The sequence below is a fragment of the Rhincodon typus genome, chromosome 8 (assembly GCF_021869965.1).
Source record: "Rhincodon typus isolate 14 chromosome 8, sRhiTyp1.1, whole genome shotgun sequence".
Classification (NCBI taxonomy): domain Eukaryota; kingdom Metazoa; phylum Chordata; class Chondrichthyes; order Orectolobiformes; family Rhincodontidae; genus Rhincodon; species Rhincodon typus.
In genome coordinates this window covers 34,702,357-34,721,964 of record NC_063339.1, presented here as the reverse complement: position 1 = coordinate 34,721,964, position 19,608 = coordinate 34,702,357, and the positions used below count along the sequence as shown (strand labels likewise).

General features: G+C 41.1%; 1 protein-coding gene across 5 annotated transcripts in view; it reads left to right on the top strand.

Annotated features, from left to right (window-relative positions):
* eml1 (EMAP like 1) overlaps positions 1 to 19,608 on the top strand; it is a 256,780-nt gene that overhangs the window by 210,598 nt on the left and 26,574 nt on the right. For all 5 annotated transcript variants that reach the window (XM_048600146.1, XM_048600147.1, XM_048600149.1 and 2 more), the window contains exons 11-16: positions 600 to 734; positions 2,014 to 2,113; positions 6,840 to 6,994; positions 15,742 to 15,867; positions 16,679 to 16,810; positions 17,392 to 17,459. In XM_048600146.1, the coding sequence (XP_048456103.1) occupies positions 600 to 734; positions 2,014 to 2,113; positions 6,840 to 6,994; positions 15,742 to 15,867; positions 16,679 to 16,810; positions 17,392 to 17,459 (716 nt within the window). The remainder of the gene's footprint in view (positions 1 to 599; positions 735 to 2,013; positions 2,114 to 6,839; positions 6,995 to 15,741; positions 15,868 to 16,678; positions 16,811 to 17,391; positions 17,460 to 19,608) is intronic.

Sequence of the window (19,608 nt, the reverse complement as noted above, 5' to 3'; positions counted from 1 at the left end):
CCTTGTAGTGTTTTTCACATTTTTTGGTAGACTATATTGCAGTCACTTATGGTCATGTTCTGAAAATTCTACAAAGTTGTTTCAAATAACTTTCTGGAACATTGAATAATTTTACACTGAAAGTATGAGTTATCTTCCCTAATCTAGAATCTACAAAATGATTTTTGAAGTTTAATTTCTGCCGTTCATAATTTTAAGGCTATACTCCACTAACTGAGCTGCATTGAGTTTGCTCCCAATGGCAGAATGTTGTTATACGTTATAGATGAATTGCCGTAGTTGAGTTTTTCAGTCTGTAGTGAGTGATTGAGGGACAGGAATGTGAAGAATGACATTTATTACTCTTTAGCAATTCCTTTCAGATTGTTTAAGAGTGGCAATAGCAAATGCTTCAGGTCAGTTTGTCCATACACTGTCCTAAAAATAATGAAGGTATTCCAACAATTATGAAAGGAGGATTTAATAAATCAAAGGTACAGAGTGAGTTGAAGCAAGTATAAATCCAGAAATAGTGCCCCTGAAGTTAACTCTGTGTTCTGTACAAATGTTGGTTGCTTAGGAACAGTATATGAGCATGTGTTTTCTTGTATCCTTGCCAGTGTTCAAATGAACCAGTCTTTGCAGCAGATTTCCATCCAACAGAGACCAACGTCATTGTTACCTGTGGAAAATCACACATTTACTTTTGGACACTTGAAGGAGGGTCTTTCACAAAGAAACAAGGATTGTTTGAGGTAAGGTTGTATTATATAAAAACTAGAAGCACGTGAGTTTTATCAATTAAATAAATGCTTAACTGGTACATTAGTCCAAAAATATAACCTTGTAGCACTATTCAACCAGTTGTATGATTGTAAATATTTTCCTAATCAATTTGTTTAGTGATGTTAGTACACACTTAGGAGGTGGGACTTGAACCTAGGACTCCTGACTCATGGGAAGGGACAATACCACTGCGCCGCAAGAGTCCCTTAGTTATATGATTATGTACTTTCTTAGATAATGCAGCTGTACTTATTACACAAAAATGAATGACCAAAACATTGAATTTTAATCAGCATAATTCAACTGGAACAAAAACTAAAGGGAACAAGAATAAACCAGAAACCAGGTTACACCATTAAAACGGAGGAGTAACACTGGAATTCTCTACTATAATCTACAGGTTATCTACATCAGTAATCTTTAACAAGAGTGTCGAATCTTTAGATTAGTGAAATACAAAACTTGTCAAGGCAATGAGTATGCAGTAAAAACCGTTAAGAACTGCGGATGCTGTAAATCAGGAACGTAAACAGAAGTTGCTGGAAAAGCTCAGCAGGTCTGGCAGCATCTGTGAAACAAAATCAGAATAAATGTTTTGGGTCCAGTGATCCTTCCTCAGAACCATGAGTACACAGTACCATTTTGACTATAATCATTTCATAGTGATGAAAATAGAATTATATTGTACAGGTTAATTAGCATTAAATGGGATTTCAGTGCGACTGTTACCAGGAGATTTGGGCATGATCTTTCAACACTGTGTTCTAACAGGAATAGTTTTGGTTTTAAGTAAATGATTCATAACAGCAACATATTGTTTCCCAGGTTAAGAAATAGCCATAATCATAAGTCATCCAATTCCTGAGAAGAAATACTTGGTAGAAACCTAGTAACAGTCATGCTGAAGGCACTATAATAAAGGCTGTTTAGTGCCAATAGAGAGTGGACAAACCAGAAAACTACATTAAAAAAGTAAATTGACTTTGAAGTTTAGATGAAATTGATTGACTGTGAAAAAATGTCAACTGTACGTATAAACATCTGCAAAACAGTTCCGAGCATCAGAATTTCTTTTTATATTCTAATGAATTGAAAGAACACTGGCAAGGGCCTGGATAATAAGTGTGTGTGTGTGGTAGAGTGACACATTCCAAAACTAATATTTGGTTGAAATTACTTAAAAATATTGTATATTGTTTGAAAAAAATCTAATTTTGGATAATATTTAAATGTATTTCTTCATCACAGAAACATGAGAAACCAAAGTTTGTGCTGTGTGCGACCTTTGCTGAGAATGGAGATACAATAACTGGGGATTCGAGTGGAAATATTCTAGTCTGGGGAAAAGGTGAGATTGTGGCAAATTTTACTTTTCAAGTCACATTTTAGTTCTGTTGTTCCTTTTCTGTTATGATAGTGAAATCTAATTTTAACTTTAGCCATTAAATCATGTGCAAAGTTGCTTGAAAGAATATTATTCACAAATTAAAAGATCACCACTGAATGTATAAAAAGGGGTCAGACATTAGACAATGGCCTTTCTTCAACAAGTACCCCTGTGATTGTATTTGATAACTTATGACAATAATCTGTCAGTAGGACAGAGTAGAATTGATGAAAAAAGAAAGCTAATTTCAATGAGGACCATACCATACTTTTTAAGGCCAGGCTCAGTGGATCTCTGATCTCCCCCGTTTTGATGAGTTTGATTTCTGTGAAAGAGAAAAATGTAATAAAACAAATTGTTAAGCAACACCCAAAACATATTTTAAATACAATTTTTTGGTTGCCTCAAAGCATTTGCTGATCAAGCTGGTGAGTTCTTCTAAAGTCTGTCTGCTATGACACATTTCGAGAGAATGTAGGATTTGAATCCAGGTCTTCTGGCGTAGAGGTAGATACACAATGACTGCACTGTAAGAACTCCTTGTTTAAGCAGGCAAACATATAGATATCTTCGAAACAACTTGTTCAGAGATGTTATTACACACCTTTGCGGTAGGTTGGATTTGAACACTACCACTGCACCGCAAGATCATATTTGGATGCAGGCAAATGCATAAACTGAGCTTTGCAGATGTTCTCTAATCAATCTGTTCAAAGATATCATGACACATCTCTGGAGCAGGTGGGACTTGAACCTAGGTCAAAACCTGGCTCAGAAGTAGGGACACTACCACTGCACCATAAGAGCCCCTAAGCTTTGCAGACCCAAAAGCCCATAATTTATTATGTGTGCTGAATTAACCAATCTCAGTTAAATTGATGATTGGGATGTTACAAGTAGTCCCATTACCACTGGGCTAGGAAAGGATCACTTGCTACCCAAACCCATTTCAGTATTTGGATTCTTGGGTGAGGACAGGATCAAAACCTTTTGTGAAATCTGCTGTTTGAATGTCGATCTGCTGATATCAGTCACCTGGGGTTGCATGTCCTGATGGTCTCTCGGGTCATTACTAAAAATGTCCATAGAGTGCTTACAGTGCAAATAGAGGCCATTTAGCCCATCAAGCCTGGACCAACCCTCCAGAGAGCATCTCATCTCACCCTATCCCCACATTTACCATGGCTAACCCACCTTGCCTGCACACTATGGGTAATTTAGCATGGCCAATCCATCTAACCTGCAGATCTTTGGGCATGGTGAGGAAACCAGAGCACCCACAGGAAGTCCACACAGACACAGGGAGAATGTACAAACTCCACACAGATGGTCGTCCGAGGCTGGAATTGAACCTAGGTCTCTGGCTCTGTGAGGCAGCAGTGCCACCCACTGAGCGACAGTGCTGCCCCATGGCAACCATGGAACTGTAGTCAAACAGAGAGTCAGCACCCACAGGAAAGGAAGAATAAATGTACAGTGTTATCTTGTATCCCATTGAAACAAAACATCCACATGCGGTCCCAGAGTTCTGTTAATCCATCCAGTGGAGTCCAGGCAACCCAATCCTGTTTCTGCTTCTGTTTCTAATTCACTGGTTTCTCCTATTTGAATTCAGTGGCCATCAGAAAGGCTGTTCATTGCAAATGATGATGTAAAAATCATAAAACACAAATCAAGACCTATTATTATGAGAAACTTGAAATGTATACAAATTAATGAGAATGACAACTTATACTTCACAAGTGGTTCCTTAGGCTCCAGAGTAAATGGCTCTTGGAGACATAAAACTCGGATGAACCTGAACCAACTGACAAAGGTGAATCTGATGCTTGGGCTCCTATGGTTTTGCATGGTTCTGTGACCTGTGTGCCTGGAAATGCAAGCTGTGCATTCTTGACAATCAGATATGTTCCTGAAACTTATGCAACAGATAATCTTTAAGGTTTTGGAGTAGATCTGTAGCTCAGGTTGTGGGTGTTGAGGTTAGTTGGCTCACCGAGCTGGTTTGTTGTTCCGCAGATGTTTCGTTACCGTGCTTGGTAACATCCTCAGTGCAGCGGTGATGAAACGTCTGCAGAACAACAAACCAGCTCGGTGAGCCAACCAACCTCAACACCCACAACCCGAGCTACAGATCTACTCCAAAACCTTAGAGACCTACGTCTGCGGAACAACAAATCAGCTCGGCAAGCCAACCAACCTCAAGATAATCTTTAAGATCCAGCCAGTAGGGCAGCACAATGACTCAGTAGTTAGCACTGCTGCCTCACAGAGCCAGGGACCTGGGTTCAGTTCCACCCTCGGGCATCTATCTGTGTGGAGTTTGCACATTCTCCCCATATCTGCGTGGGTTTCCTCTGGGTGCTCCAGTTTCCTCCCACAGTCTGTAGGTATGCAGGCTTGGTGGATTGGCCATGCTAAATTGCCCAAAGTGTTCAGGGATGTGTAGATTAGGTGAGTTTATAGAGGAATGGGTCTGAGTGGGATGCTCTGTGGGTCAGGTTGGGCCAAAGGGCCTGTTTCCACATTGTAGGGATTCTATGATCTATGATATTATTGAAAACCAGATGTAAGTGTTGGACTAAACAGAAGCAGCTTATTCAAAATCTGCATCTGATAAAGCTGTGGGCTCATAATTAAACCCCTAAATCTCATTGTAGAACTCTGCATTCAGTTCTCGAATTGCCCATAAGGGTTCACTCAAAGAGCATGATTTAGTTTGACTATATCTCTGATCTGTTTACACATAGAAGTCACGTTTTGAAAGTTTCTTGCAAGAGTAAGTTAGTCATGTTTATTGAATATGTACAAAAAGCAGCTAGTTTCATCTGACTATTAGCTTGCTTCATTTATGGAAGGAAATCAGCCGTATTTACCTAGTCTGGCTTACATGCGGCTGCAGACTCTCAGCAGTACAAGTGACACTTAAGTAGCTTCTGAACTGCTCTATCCAGTCACTTAATTCACGGGAAATTAGGAATGGACAACAAATATTGCAACACCCACATCCATGAAAGACTAAGTTAAATGATTCATTCTGATGCTATAAAATACTATGGCTCAGCTTTTCGTTACTGAGGTGGGTAGATCTGGAAATTTCTCGAATCTCCAGAGCCACTCCAGCTCCTAAATCTTCACGTTATGGTGGGAGGACAGGTTGGTAAATGTGAATGGAGGTGGACACACTTCCCCTAGAAGTTGGCATTTAGGTATCCACAGGATTAGCAGAGTACTGAAGTGGACTTCTTAAAAGGACTAGTTTGGCAATCTTGGACTACCTCAGTTCTGTTGTGACTTTTTAGGGTCTCTAGTTTTCATACACACCCACGCACTTCCCATGCCATCTCCATGTCAATTCATGTCAACTTAAGGACTGTTCATGCCATTTCATCCACTCCCCAGGCCTTATTTTAGGCCCACATCAACTCAATACCAACAAATGACCTGCACCCATCCTTAGTGGTACCTGCGTACCTTCTAAACCAATGAACCCTGTAGTAGCAATGACATTTTTGAAACTGCTTAAAAAAATCCCAATTCCAAATTCTTTTGGACAAGACACTTATGTTCCTACAAACCTGCTAAAGTGCCAAACAGATCATTAAAATATCAAAGAACAGGGGCTTCAAGTATTTCATCCCTCTTCATTTCTTGCAAATAAACATTATGACATTAACAGGAGAGGTCACAGAGAAAAAAAATTATTCTAATAATCGTATAAGACTGTAATTCAAGCAAAGTCAATAGTTCTGTCCTAACATTGGGCTTTCAGTCTGGACTTTAAATCAAATCTATGGGATAATGCCAACAAGAATTGCAAGGGGCCAGGCAGTGCCTGCCCCACACCGTGGCGCCTGCCAAGGTCAGTAGTTGCAGGAATCTTACAACATACATGCTTATCTTGTGTGGGTAAAAATTGTTGGTGCTAGGATTAGAACAGGAATCCCAGACCTGATTATTTTTAAACGGTTACCAAGTCATTGCAACTCTGCGAAAATCTGGGTCTCTGTTTCAGGGGAGGTATTGAAAATTCAGGCTGGCAATTAATGATTTTCTGCTAAAGATGAAACTTCAGCCTGATATTTATTGACATTTCAACACGCTGTGGCAAAAATTGTAAATATAATTTTGAACTCGGAATTTGACATGGGATCTCCCTGTGAAGGCAGCACCCTAATACTCTCAGACTTTCAGTTTAAGTAGTTTCTGCTTAAACCTGAAACTAAAGTTTTCCTTTTTGGAAGTAGTTCTTAGGACACAGTGAAGTAAGGGTGTAAAAATGAAAGAGTAGAATGCTCTTTTTTAACATGTTAAAAAAAACCTTAGAAACACGACAAAGCAATCTATTAGGAGTGAGCTTTCTCCTCTATTTATGACTCAGGCTGCCTTAGTCTACCTTTTGAATCCATTGCTGTGAATAGGATGAATGAAATTTATCAAACAAAGGAACTCACAATACTCGCAGCAAAATTTGCTAAGAGCTAAAAGTTCAGCCTCATCCCTTTAATGTAATTTGCTCGTAAATACTGCTGCTAATTACGTGATCTTTTCCTAAGTGGCTTTGTAACCATTGAAGCACATACTACAATTCTTTTTTGAAGAATTGGATGGAAACTTGATCTATACAATTCTTTGTCCATTTTGTTTCTATTATATATGGTTGTATTATTGTGACATCTTATCTTAGGTACCAACCGCATTAGCTATGCTATTCAGGGGGCCCATGAAGGGGGTATATTTGCACTTTGCATGCTGCGCGATGGCACTCTCGTATCAGGTGGTGGAAAAGATCGAAAGTTGATCTCCTGGGACTGCAATTATCAGAAAATCCAAGAAACTGAGGTGAGACTTCTAATCCAGTGATAGAATCATTTCCCAGCTCCTAGATAGCAACCTAACAACTCTGGCTCTGTTATTGAATATTCCTAACTTGACTAATAAGCCACTGAATTCACCTCCCCAGCAACATTCTAAAATTGGTTTAACAGACTAGAACTTCAGATGTCTTATTAAGATTGTCCTGGAAATAAAGTGCTAATCTTCATAATGATAAAGAATTGGGATGCAGCACTTCAAGGATGTGTATGTAACATGGCAGACGGTAAGTGCAGTATGCTTAGGTGGGATAGGTGACTTTGGAATTACGGTTTTCCAAATTTGAAGTTTTCCTTACTGATTTGTTTCTGACTAATTTGATGGATGTTGATTACTGTTGTTGCATGAAATTTAAACACAAGGAAGACCCAAAGACTAAGAATCACGGGTCTTTAATTCCATTGGCATTGTAAACAGTAAGGGAAATTAAGGATCTACAAGAAGCTAATTATAGTATCCAGATGGAACAAAGCCTATGGATTACATTGAGCTGAGCAATTCTTTGTATTTATGCTGCCCTTACCCAGAAACTCTCCTTTTCCACCAAAGTCAGTTTTTTTTTCCCAGTGAGAGTCCATTTGACTGCTCCAGCTGCCTTCCCCCACCATTGCCCCTGCTGGGAAAATCTTGAGACATGGCTCGGCTCACTGCCCTCCATCACTGTCAACATCTGCTGCTAGAGACCATAAGATATAGGAGTAGTCCCATTACGCTCTTCCCTGCTTGAAACCTGCCAGCTGTGGCAGCACACAGTGACCATGCGCTGAGCAGAGTGAACTGTGCCGTGTTCAGTAGAATGTTTGAGTCTGCATTATTAGCAGCATTCTCTTCTGGCAGTACTGATCTGAGCAAATGGTAGGGTTTGGGGATATAGTCAGCATTTGCTTGAACAGACCTTAGCCTCTTAGCTGTACAGGTATCATCCAAGGGATCCAGGTTCTGTAGCGGATCACCCCCATCGTGGTTTTGGTTAGTCAAAGCTCCAGGAGTTGTTCTATAAATGACCTTTGTCACTGTTTCTCCCTTCCAGCAGGTCACCTCTGCACCATCTTCCAGGGCCAAAGTAAGGTCCTCACATTGGATGGAACCCCTGGATTTACAACACACAGGTCACTCTGTGATTTTGCATTGCTGTCTGACCCCACTTTACTTCAGTCGACACACACTGACACTTCATATTCCACGGCACTGTTGAATCCACTAGACTCTGGCCTCAGTCAGTTTTCCTCAGCGAACTGTTTTCTGAGACTGTCCCCAACCCCCCCAACCAAGCTATTGATCCAACATAATAGGTGTATCCCTGTTTGTCCAGCCACTTGATGAGCCTGTGGGCCCAGGGTCCCAAACGTACCGTCTCTTATCCCCACCCCTGATATTCCAATTTCAGAGGAACACCTTGTACCGATTGGAAGGTCAGTTTTTTGTCCCTGAGTTTCTCTCAGTCCTCTTGAATGCCGTTTTGAGCACCTGGCCTAGCCTTGAATGATGACGATAGACTCTCCACTCATTAACCAAGCCATCAGAAGGTATAGTGAGGAGATGGTTCATAGGAAGGGCTGGGTCTCATCCAGAGAAGACATGCTGTGGAGAATAGCCTGTGAATGAGTGTGGGGTGTTATTGTAATCATAAACCAGTTCCAGAATGTGCTCCAGTCCCATTACTATTGGGCTTAAGCACTGGAACATCTTGGTGAGTAGTGATCCCATGCTAGGGTGACCTCACTTCTTTGCTTTGGCCAAAGTACAACTCGCCCAATTTCTGCAGTAGGCATAAATAGCAGCTGCCATCTCAAGCCAGAAACAGCACCCTCTGGTCAGGGTAATGATCTTTTCTGTCACTTGGAGTCCTCTTTGATCATGAACTGCAACCAACATTTGACACATGAGGCTGTCGGAAAGGATGAGTTACTACAACTCCCCACTCCCTCTCTTTATCATGAATCAGCTGATCGAGGACTTCATTCTCTGCTCTGGTCCCCTCCCAGCATCTCAACAGTTTCTATATTGGCATGGACTCCCTCATTAGCTGGCACCAGCTTGGTGGATGTGGGGCTTTCCAGTAGTAGTGCAGTCTGTGCTAATAAGCTGAAGTTGTCTAAGGTCATCTTTTACAATAGAGGGCAATGGTGAAACCAGAAACCTGACTAGACCTGGTATGCATCTAGCTCATCAGTAACATGCCACTGGATCTTATTCTGAATGTCATTGGGAAATGGGGCCAGAATTCTGCCTTTGATTTGGGGTATGGACATGGGCATAACATCAGCCCTGGTACCTCCAGCCAGGCAAATTTCCTTCAGTGGACTGTCTTCTGACAAAAAGGGCTTTAGTATTTGCCTGATCTATACTGGATCTGGAATCAAAACTGTGCATGTTCAGCAGCCCATTAGATGGATGTTGCTCCCAGCTAGGCAGATGTTTGGAAGTAGCTAACTTGGTTGTTGTTGGAAAATATTTCAAACTTAATACCTCAGTTATACGGACAGATAGAAGAAGATGAACTGTTCTCCCTGAAGAAAAGAGGAAGACTGAAAGTAGATTTGATTGAGGTTTTCAAAATCATGTACAGGCTAAATAGAGTGGATAGGGAGGAGTTCCTAAAAAGACCAAGAATGAGAGGGCATAGGTTTAAAGTGATGTGCAAGCAAAGCAAGGGTGATGTGATATATTTTTTTCCACAGTGGATAGTTAGGACCTGGAATGCATTGCCCAGAAATATGGTGGAGGCAGGTTCAACTGAAGCTTTGGATAGAAACAATGTGCAGGGTCAGGAGGGAAAGGTCATAGAACCGGGGCAGATAGGATAGGTAAAATGGCCTCATTCTGCACCGGAATGATCCTATGATTCCGTGAACTCTGCATCAATCAGTGCGCTTCTGAACCTCTGGGAAATGATCCACCTCAAAGTTCAAGTTTCATCTTGGAGTAATTCTCCGTGTTCCTCTCATTCAGCTTGAGACTCCAACTGGTGGGAGCAATAACCACTCTTTTCTGCCCTTGAACCTATGACTCTTAGTTCAAGGAAACTGGTTTTGTTATCCAGTATGAAGGGAAGATGGAGATCTGGGCAGTCAAGGACACTTGATAAGACAGGTTTCTATTTGAGAATGCAGAAAGAGTCATCACATGCTGGAGTCTAAATCCATGGGATGTTTCATGAAGTACCATGCTTTCTTTGGACATCCATTTCTAACCTCTCCTTCAGCATTCTACGATTTCCTCAGCAAATTGTGGAAAGGGGCAGCCAGTTGCCTTGCACAAACCTCCTGTAGCATCCAAGTAGACCAAGGAACCCATGCAGTTCTCTCCCTGTCTTAGGCCAAGGCCACTCCTCTATCACTTGGATTTTCTCATCATTAGGAGTAATGCATTCCTTGGAAACAAAGTGCCCCAGGTACTTTACCTCTTTCCAGAAGAGTTGGTGCTTCTCTGGTTTGACTTTCAAGATGAACTGTGATGAATGGGCTAAGGCAGTGTCTAGACTTTGCAATGGTCTCTTTGAATATCAAGCTGAAGATGGGCATATTGTCCAGATAGATAAAGACAGACTGAAATAAAGGTCACCAAAGGCTGCATTCATCAAACACATGAAGGTTGACTGGGTATTGTGGAGCCCAAATGTCATTCTGGTGTATGTGTAAAATCCCTGGTGCCTGTTCAGAACGATGACTCTTCAGTGTTTTGTTCTGTGATGGGTAGGTGGTTTTGTAACTGCGGATCAAATCAAGACGACAGAAACACTTGCAATGCTTTCTCATTAGAGGAATCCTAGTTAGAGGGGAAGCACCTTATGAGGTTTTGCACTGACTGTCCAGTGAACAACACAGATTCCCTCTGCCAATGCCTATGTTTCTAGTGAACCTAAAGCAGCTTTGGCTTCCCTCATGGACATTGCCAGCTTCAACTCCTCCACCATCTGCTCCATCTTGGCCAGATGCCTTTCAACCTTGTCCACAATGACTGGACGGTTGTGGTATGGAATCCTGCCATCTATGCCAGAAATTTAACGTGAGATTTGAATACATGGAAAACCCAAAGATCATGAATCAAGGATTCCAAATTCCACTGCCACCTGGTCATTCCAAATAGGAAGGGAAATTAAGAACATAAATGGAACTATTTACATAATGCACATGGAACAAAGCCTATGGGTTACACGAGGCTGAGGAATCCCTTGTCAATCTGCTCCCTCCTTCCATCAAAGAGTTTTTTTTATACCAGTGGGGGACCATTTGAGTACGCCAGTTTTACTCCTTTGCAGTCGCCACCTGCTGGTGGAGGTCTCAGTGAACTGCTCAGTTTCTTTTCTCAATGACGCCCCCCCATCACCATTGCCACCTGTTGCTGGAGGTGTCAGTACACTGTGTTTAATCAGTAAATACATTGTCATTGGACTGAATCTTCCATTCTTTGGCAAAGACTGAGTTGCCCTGAGTTTCTTGGAAGAATTTCTGCTGCAAGGCCTAGTGAGATTTATCGCCGTATCTTACCAAACTCACAACCTGCTCTGCTCTTCATATCTGAAACTGGCGCCATCTTAACACATGCTGTTCCCCAAAACAACTTGGCACTCAGTGGATATCCCAGAACTTGCCAGTACCCTTTGCACCTGTGCCATCTTTAAAGGGCTCTTGTACACCTTGACAAGCACTGTCAGTCCAGAACACTGTTCTTGACATTTGCCCCAGACTTGGAAGACGGGGAAAACCAATGCTACATTTTTCAGGTAGCGACCCGAATGCAGATGTTGGACTTAGCGTTGCAGATGTGAGACTTTCTATTCCCCAGGACCAGCAGTAGAGGCCACAAGACCAGACCATGCCAACTTACTCTGTGATTGCCATTCAGCTCTTCGCCCATGATGTGGAGAGCATTCAGACTCTGACCACCCTGAATGGCTGACTGACTGAGCCCAAGGCCCTGGGCTGGTATCAAAGGCTGTGGTCAACTAACTGTCCCGGGGCACTGAGTGAAGACTATCTCCCTTCACTTGATTGGTTTTTGCTGACAACCAGGACAAGCTTTCTGCCTTTGTATGTGTGTGTCTGTCTGCTAAATAGCAAGACATGACAGAAGTAATATGAGCCTGATATCTCTGGCTGAGGGGGCAAAATGCAAAAGACAGGGCAGGGATGCTATGAGCATCTAGATAGGTCGAGAATGAGTAAGTGGTATGACAGCAAATGAAGACTGCGGAGATGCAGCCTGGTCCAATCCAATGAGCTGTGTATTTCCGATCACACAGAGTCCTTGCTGCAACATCATAATGATAATTGTCAGTGCAGCCCAAAGTGGAGAAGCATCTTTTAAGTGAATCAGAGATGTGCCGTGACGGTTCCTAGAGGCTGACACATGTCAAATGCCAATATCTGTGGATATGGGGGTGCATGTGGACAGTGCGCATTGAGTTGAGATATTGGTGTCTGGTGTCCAACTATGGAGGTCCTTTTGAGGGCTGAATTTACCAGCCTTGGTTTCCTTGTCACGCATTCTCAACGTCTGGCTTGTCTGGAGAGTTTGTTTAGAAAGCTGAACGTAATGATGCGAGTTGGGCCATCAGCATGGCGTTTAACAAGAACAATCCTACTTACTTGGCAGGTTGCCGCTACCCAGCCAGAAACACATTACTCCACTTAAAAGATGCATAAAAGATGGAGGCAGATGCTTCTTATGCCGAGATGAGTCTCTCCAGACTGCTTGTTCAATTCTGTCACGAATCTTGTCATAGCCCACATTGCTTAGATGCCTATAAGAATGCACTCATTGTATTTTTCAACTGCCAGAATGGATTTGTTTCAATTTCCTTGACCTATTTTTCTTTTTAGCTCTAAAACTTAAATCAATTCTTCAAGTTCAGTATCTTGAACAAAAGAAGTACCACAAATTTCATTACTTTAATCATCACACTATGAAATTTGAAGTACCCCTCCTCCCCAGAGGACTAAAATACATAATTTTTTTTTTTGAAAGAATCTCAGGAAAGCAGATTTTCAATTAAAATTATGCATATGTAAGACAGATAGGTTACTAGGATGGGGCAAACACAGTTCCCACCATTGTATTCAGAACATTAAATGAATAGTAATGTTAAAAATTTAAAAGGACAAATTAGTGTGCATCTTTCAACATTCATGTTTCCCAAAATAAACTGACCTGCTCTCTCCACCCCCTCCCACTTTCCTAATTATTTTCTTTCATCACAACCAGGCTGTTAAAAGATGGAGGCAAGGTTCCAAGTAAGCCACAAACCAGACAAATGAAGAGTCTGAAAGCTTTCAAAAGATCAATATAGTGGTCAGTGTGGAATCACTCTACGCATTAGGCCATCTGGAATTTCCTCTGTAATGGCCTGTATCTTCGAGCCCTATATTTCAATTTCATCAATATAAAGCCTTAAAAATTACCTTTACAACATAGCCCTGACAGAAAATGCTTTGAATTCAACCTAATTTTTTTATTACCTCGGTATTTTTCTCTGTTAGTCATTCATTGATGGAAAGGGGTCTGTTTTTATGTATTTATGTAGTTTTATACAATGTCCTAAGGCACTGGCCAAAAGAGTTATTGAACAAGATTTGGCAGAAAGTCAAATGAGAGAATTGGGGGAACCAAAGACTAAAAACTTGGTCAAACAAGAGATTTTTTTAAAAAGTACGAAACAGAAGGAAATGTTTAGACAAGCATTTCTTGAACTTAGAACCGTGGTAGCTGGAGGAATGGCCACCGTTGGATGGAATGTTTAAAATCATGGATCCTCAAGAGACCAAAATTGGAGGAACATGGTTACTTTGAATGATTGTAGGGTTGGAGGATATTACAAAGATAGAGAGGAACGAGGCCTTGGAGGGATTTGTAAACAAGGAAATGAATTTTAAAATTTAATGTTTGCTTATTCAGTAACTAGTATAGATCAGCAAGCAAGCTCTATGTGTTAAAAACAAATACAGACATGAGCATAAGAGATAGTAGGAACTGCAGATGCTGGTGAATCCGAGACAACAAGGTGCAGGGCTGGATGAACACAGCAGGCCAAGCAGCATCATAGGAGCAGAGAGGCTGACGTTTTGGGCCTAGACCCTTCATCAGAAAAGGGGGAGGGGAAGGGGGTTCTGAAATAAATAGGGAGAGAGTGGGAGGCGGATAGAAGATGGATAGAGGAGAGGATAGGTGGAGAGGAAACAGACAGGTCAAGGGGGCGGGATGAGGTTGGTCGGTAGGAGATGGAGGTGCGGCTTGAGGTGGGAGGAGGGGATAGGTGGGAGGAACAAGTTTCAAAATCTCTCCTCCCCCTACCGCATCCCAAAACCAGTCCAGCTCGTCCCTGCCTCCCTAACCTGTTCTTCCTCCCACCTATCCCCTCCTCCCATCTCAAGCCGCACCCCCATCTCCTACCTACTAACCTCATCCCGCCCCTTTGACCTGTCCGTCCTCTCTGGACTGACCTATCCCCTCCCTAACTCCCCACCTACACTCACCTTTACTGGCTCCATCCCCGCCTCTTCGAACTGTTTGTTACCTCTCCACCTATCCTCTCCTCTATTCATCTTCTATCTGCCTCCCACTCTCTCCTTATTTATTTCAGAACCCCCTTTCCCTCCCCCTTTTCTGATGAAGGGTCTAGGCCCAAAACGTCAGCCTCTCTGCTCCTATGATGCTGCTTGGCCTGCTGTGTTCATCCAGCCCTGCACCTTGTTGTCACAGACATGAGCATAATTATTTTTGTACTTGGCAATTTTGGAAATGTTTTCTGTGTTAGCAAGCAAGCCTTTCAAAATTAGAAATATTTTGTTTGAATCAGGCAGGGCCTTAGCACCCAGAGTTACTACCTTAAAAGCAAAAATACACTGGGGCTCACAGAGACTAAATCTGCTCGAATTGAAGCATTATGTCTGCTGCTACCACATTATTCAATTTGTTTTTAAGTGATTGATTGATCAGCTCATGGAATGGATCTAAAAACTTCTTTGAATGATTATTTTTATTGGTTTAATTCAGACAATGCCCCCTTTAATTTTGCTTGAGGTTGATTGTGGAAAGTAACTTACTTCTCATCTTAACCCTCATCAAACCTCTTTATTTAAATTTGTGTATGTTACGAAATAAAACAAGCTAAGAACTTGTTACACCTGTCTTTAAATATTGCCCAGATTAACTGAATGTCGCTTATCTTCAAATGGAAAGTAAGTTTAGGTCATTTCAACCTACTTGCTGACCTCAAATTATCCACAGCTTAGTATGTCAAATAATCAACTATATCCATTGTTGGATATAGTCGAGGAAATTTTACTACTACTTTAAATTCAATTTAGAGGCGGTGTTAGACCCTGAAAAACAGGAAAATAAAATGTACTCTGTAGTAATACATGCTTTGCCATCTCCACTGTTGTGTTGCTTGTATGTTTTGTCAGATAAAATAAAGTAATACCTTTGGTACATGAAGAAATGCCACCTTGATAATCTGAATATTATCAGCAGCAGGGTTACATTTTTAAAATTCCAGAAATGAATAGGTCTGTGGAACCATATGATAAAATCTCTATGCTGTGATGCCAACAGTTTATTGCAATAGTACAAGTATATCCAGAGTGTAAGTGTGATTCCATAACACTGTTGTTTTGATAATACAAACACCCTGCCAAAAGGGTAAATAGCATTTCTTGTATGGATCAAACTTACATAGAATCTGGTAATAACCCTTCTTCTTTTTAATGAAGGTTCCTGAGCAGTTTGGTCCAGTGAGGACAGTAACTAAAGGAAGGGGAGAAGTATTGCTAATTGGCACAACAAGGAATTTCATTCTACAAGGCACTTTATCTGGAGACTTTCACCCTATCACCCAGGTAGGAACAGATGATTACAAAACATGCCTGCATTATCTTTGCAGTTTCCTTGGGTTGCTGGGAGGAATTTTCATAAATCATTACTGCATTTGCAACCATAGGGCATAAACCATTCTCAATTCTACCCCTGATTAATTCCCATTGTAAATCACTCATGTGGAACCTGCCACAGTCAAAGTGACCATTCAAACTTGAGATTTATACACATCCTTTTGTAAGGCCCAGAGCAGGTTGGCTTTCCATCTCTGAGATTATTCTTGGCTGTGGTGTAACAGTGCAAAGATAATGGGCAATAGTATGAATTTCAATTGCTGCTCTTGTATTTCAGTTCACCGCAGCTGGGGAGGCGACATTTGCTTTTATTGTTCATCATGCACAGTGGCCAATGAATCTTCATAGTAATAAATATTCAATGACATTTGAAGACATTAGTGAGCAGTCAACTGTAGTGCATTGTGGAGAGTTGGTCGCTTTTTGTGCAGGCTGCCCATTTGCAATCCTCTTAACCAGAGAAACCTTTTCAGACAATAAGTGTATCAAACTTCTCAAACGAAGACCAAGCTAACCAGTAATATTTCATACCCATTGTCATTATTGGTAATTTTATTTTGCTGAGGGATAAATTCAACATGGCCAAAGAAACGATTTTGGATAAACTTGTCACAGTAAATAATATTTATATTCTCCTTATCGCCCAAGGCATTTCCTGTGTTATTCTGAATTTGATTTCTGGAAAGTTTTTTTCAGTTTAGCTCTTGAGGTTGATTTCTAAGAGCATTTATTTGCATTACTTCTTTTACAATACCTGTAGGGTCACACAGATGAACTGTGGGGTTTGGCCAGTCATCCAAATAAGGAACAGTTTCTAACTTGTGGGCATGACAAACATATCACTCTATGGGATGCTGTCGCGCATCAGACCATATGGAGCAAAATCATAGAGGTATCCTTACTTTCTAGATTTTCTTATTGGAAATTGGAAAACTTAGATTATTGCATAACATTACCCACCTTGAAAAGAATAGCAAAAATATGAGATTAATGAAGAATTAGTTAGAATTTTAAGTTTTAAAAACTTGTTGAGGAAAATAAGATTCAGGCAAAGTTCCACTGAAGAAAGAATGTTAGTAGCAAAATAGTAGGGGAAGAAACATATTAGCAAGTGCACTTAGAGTTTAGGACAAGCAAAACAGGGAGATCCATACAGAGGGGAATTGGAAACAGAAATAAAAAAAATAAATTCAGTTTAAGCCATTGAAATAATTTTTGCCTTGTATTTAAATAACTTTTACTAATGGGAAGAAGAAGGTTTTTGCACAGCAGATCTATGATATGGTTGCAGCATCGTTTAATTATTAAAACACTGTTATTGTAAGGAAATGTTTGCTTAGCAGGAAACATTCCACCTAGATAATTACTGTACATGTTCAAACAAATGAGATTTCAAACCTCTCAGCGCAGTGGGGTTCAATTAATCTATTACTAACAGTCTATGCTTCTGAATATGTTTCCTCGAAATTCTAGGACCCAGCTCAATCTGCTGGTTTCCACCCATCAGGATGTGTTGTTGCTATAGGAACCCAAACTGGAAGGTGAGTATGAATAAGAAGCTTCTCCACCAGTCAGACTCCACAATGACAATTGCTGGTTTGTTTAAAATATTTAATAATGTACATTTAGAGAGGAACAAAAAAAGATTTGTTATGCACAGATGACATTTCCTGAAGTTAAAGTTATAAACAACCACGGCCAAGACCTTATGTTTGGAAAAAGTCTGGAAGTGGAAGAGTTTCTGGGACAGAACCTGCAGCCCACTAAGGTGAGAAAACCCACTGGATCTTCTGGCAATCTGGCAGCTGATTGGCAGCTGGTGGGCTTTCTAAAAAAGATTAGGACCTTGGAGCAGAAAATTCCACCTTTCCGGAGCTGCTGGCCAATCAGAAGCCAGTATGCCTAGAACTCAGCAGTTCCATGGTGGAGGTTGTACTGCAGCTGCATGACAGAATACCTGGACACCCAGGATGGAGGATTGCTGATGGTAAAACTGAGTGTTGTTTGCTGGTGGGTGGCGGTGGTGGTTTCTAATGTTTGGGTGGCAGAGAGACAGGTGGAGTCAGGGGGATGGGAAGTGAGGTCGGGTGGGTGGCTCTCAAAGGGAACCCCCCCCCCCCGCAATTATAGGATCCGCCCCTTGGTTGTGGACGGCTGAGTGCATATTGAGGGACTGTACCCTCCCAGCCCCATCCCAATGTAAGCTGACTGTTTCTCATCTCAGCTCCAGCCAAAATGATTGCATCCCAGACAAGATGAGGCCCTTAAGTCATCACTAACTTAATTAGGGCAGGTTCAGGAAGGTGTTGGAATTCCTGTCTGCTACCATCTCAGCAAAATTAAATCTACGTACCACGTGAAGGCCTAAAAACTTGTGTCCTATGATTTCAATCATCATTTATATTAAAAGGGAGAAAATAATCAAGAATTTCTGTTTTTTGCTTGAACTATAAAATTTTGCAAAATAGTCAAACCTATTGATAAGCCAAGAAGTTGCTGCCAGCACAAAATGAGTAGTATATTAAAGTGAATAAGGGCCATTTTGGTATTGGTATGGTTTTTAAGTACAAATTAATCATTTTAAATGCTAATGGAAATATGGTAGATTTGGAAAGGCCATTCATTTGGAACCAATAAATAAACAGTACATGTACCTGTTTAAATTGTACCAGTGGAAGTGTTTTTTTCAAATTATTTATTCATGGGATGTAGGTGTCACTGGCTGGGCCAACATTTATTGCTCGACCAGAGTTGCTCTTGAGCAGGTGGTGGTAAGTTATCTTCTTGAACTTTGATCCTGCTTTTTGTGTACAAGACATACCTGGGCAATTTTTCACATTGTCAGGTAGATGCCAGTGGTGTAACTGGAAACTCCAGTATTACCAAGCAAACATGAATTGTCATCAGTACCTATTATTGTTGGACACCCAGTATTATAATAACCGAACCTGAGATCCAAACAAACTGAAAGAAAAGTAACACAAACAAAACTGTGCTTTGTTACTGTGGTCAGTTCCACAATAAATCTCATGTGGTGGCTATTGATTGACATGGTGGAATTTATTTACCTTCATAAATAGAACAACTCCATTTTCAATGCCCTATCCTAAAGTGGCTTAATTTTATGGATTAGATTTTCACTACTGAGGCAAATAGCTCAAGGTGGAGATTTCTCAAATTGGCTGATCTGTCCCAATATGAAGAATTCAGCCACATGCAGATTTTGCTCTGGGGAGACGCCAGCCTTATTCCGTTGGCTCTTCTGCCTCTGGAGGCCATTCAGAGGTGGCCTTGGAAATGGGTGAAAACCAGGATGGGCTAGTTAGATGGCTCACTTCAGTTCCGTGAGAATCCACCCCATTTTGTAAAGGATTAGGCTCTGTAGCCTTCAACCCTCGTTCTCCCACACCCCACATGCTCCTTCCATACAATTTGACACCTCACCTACAGGCTCCTTGAATATCACCCAATATCGACAGACTTCAGGAGAAATGTGCGAACGAAAACAATAAATTTCCAACAATCTAATAGAGCTTTTTTTTTTAACATTTGAGACTGAATAATTTCAATCATGAAAGCCATTCAAAAATTTTAAATCCCCTCAAGGGGTCAAATCATTGTAAAAACAAACAAACTTCTATTCAGTGATAGTAGGAACTGCAGATGCTGGAGAATCTGAGATAACAAGGT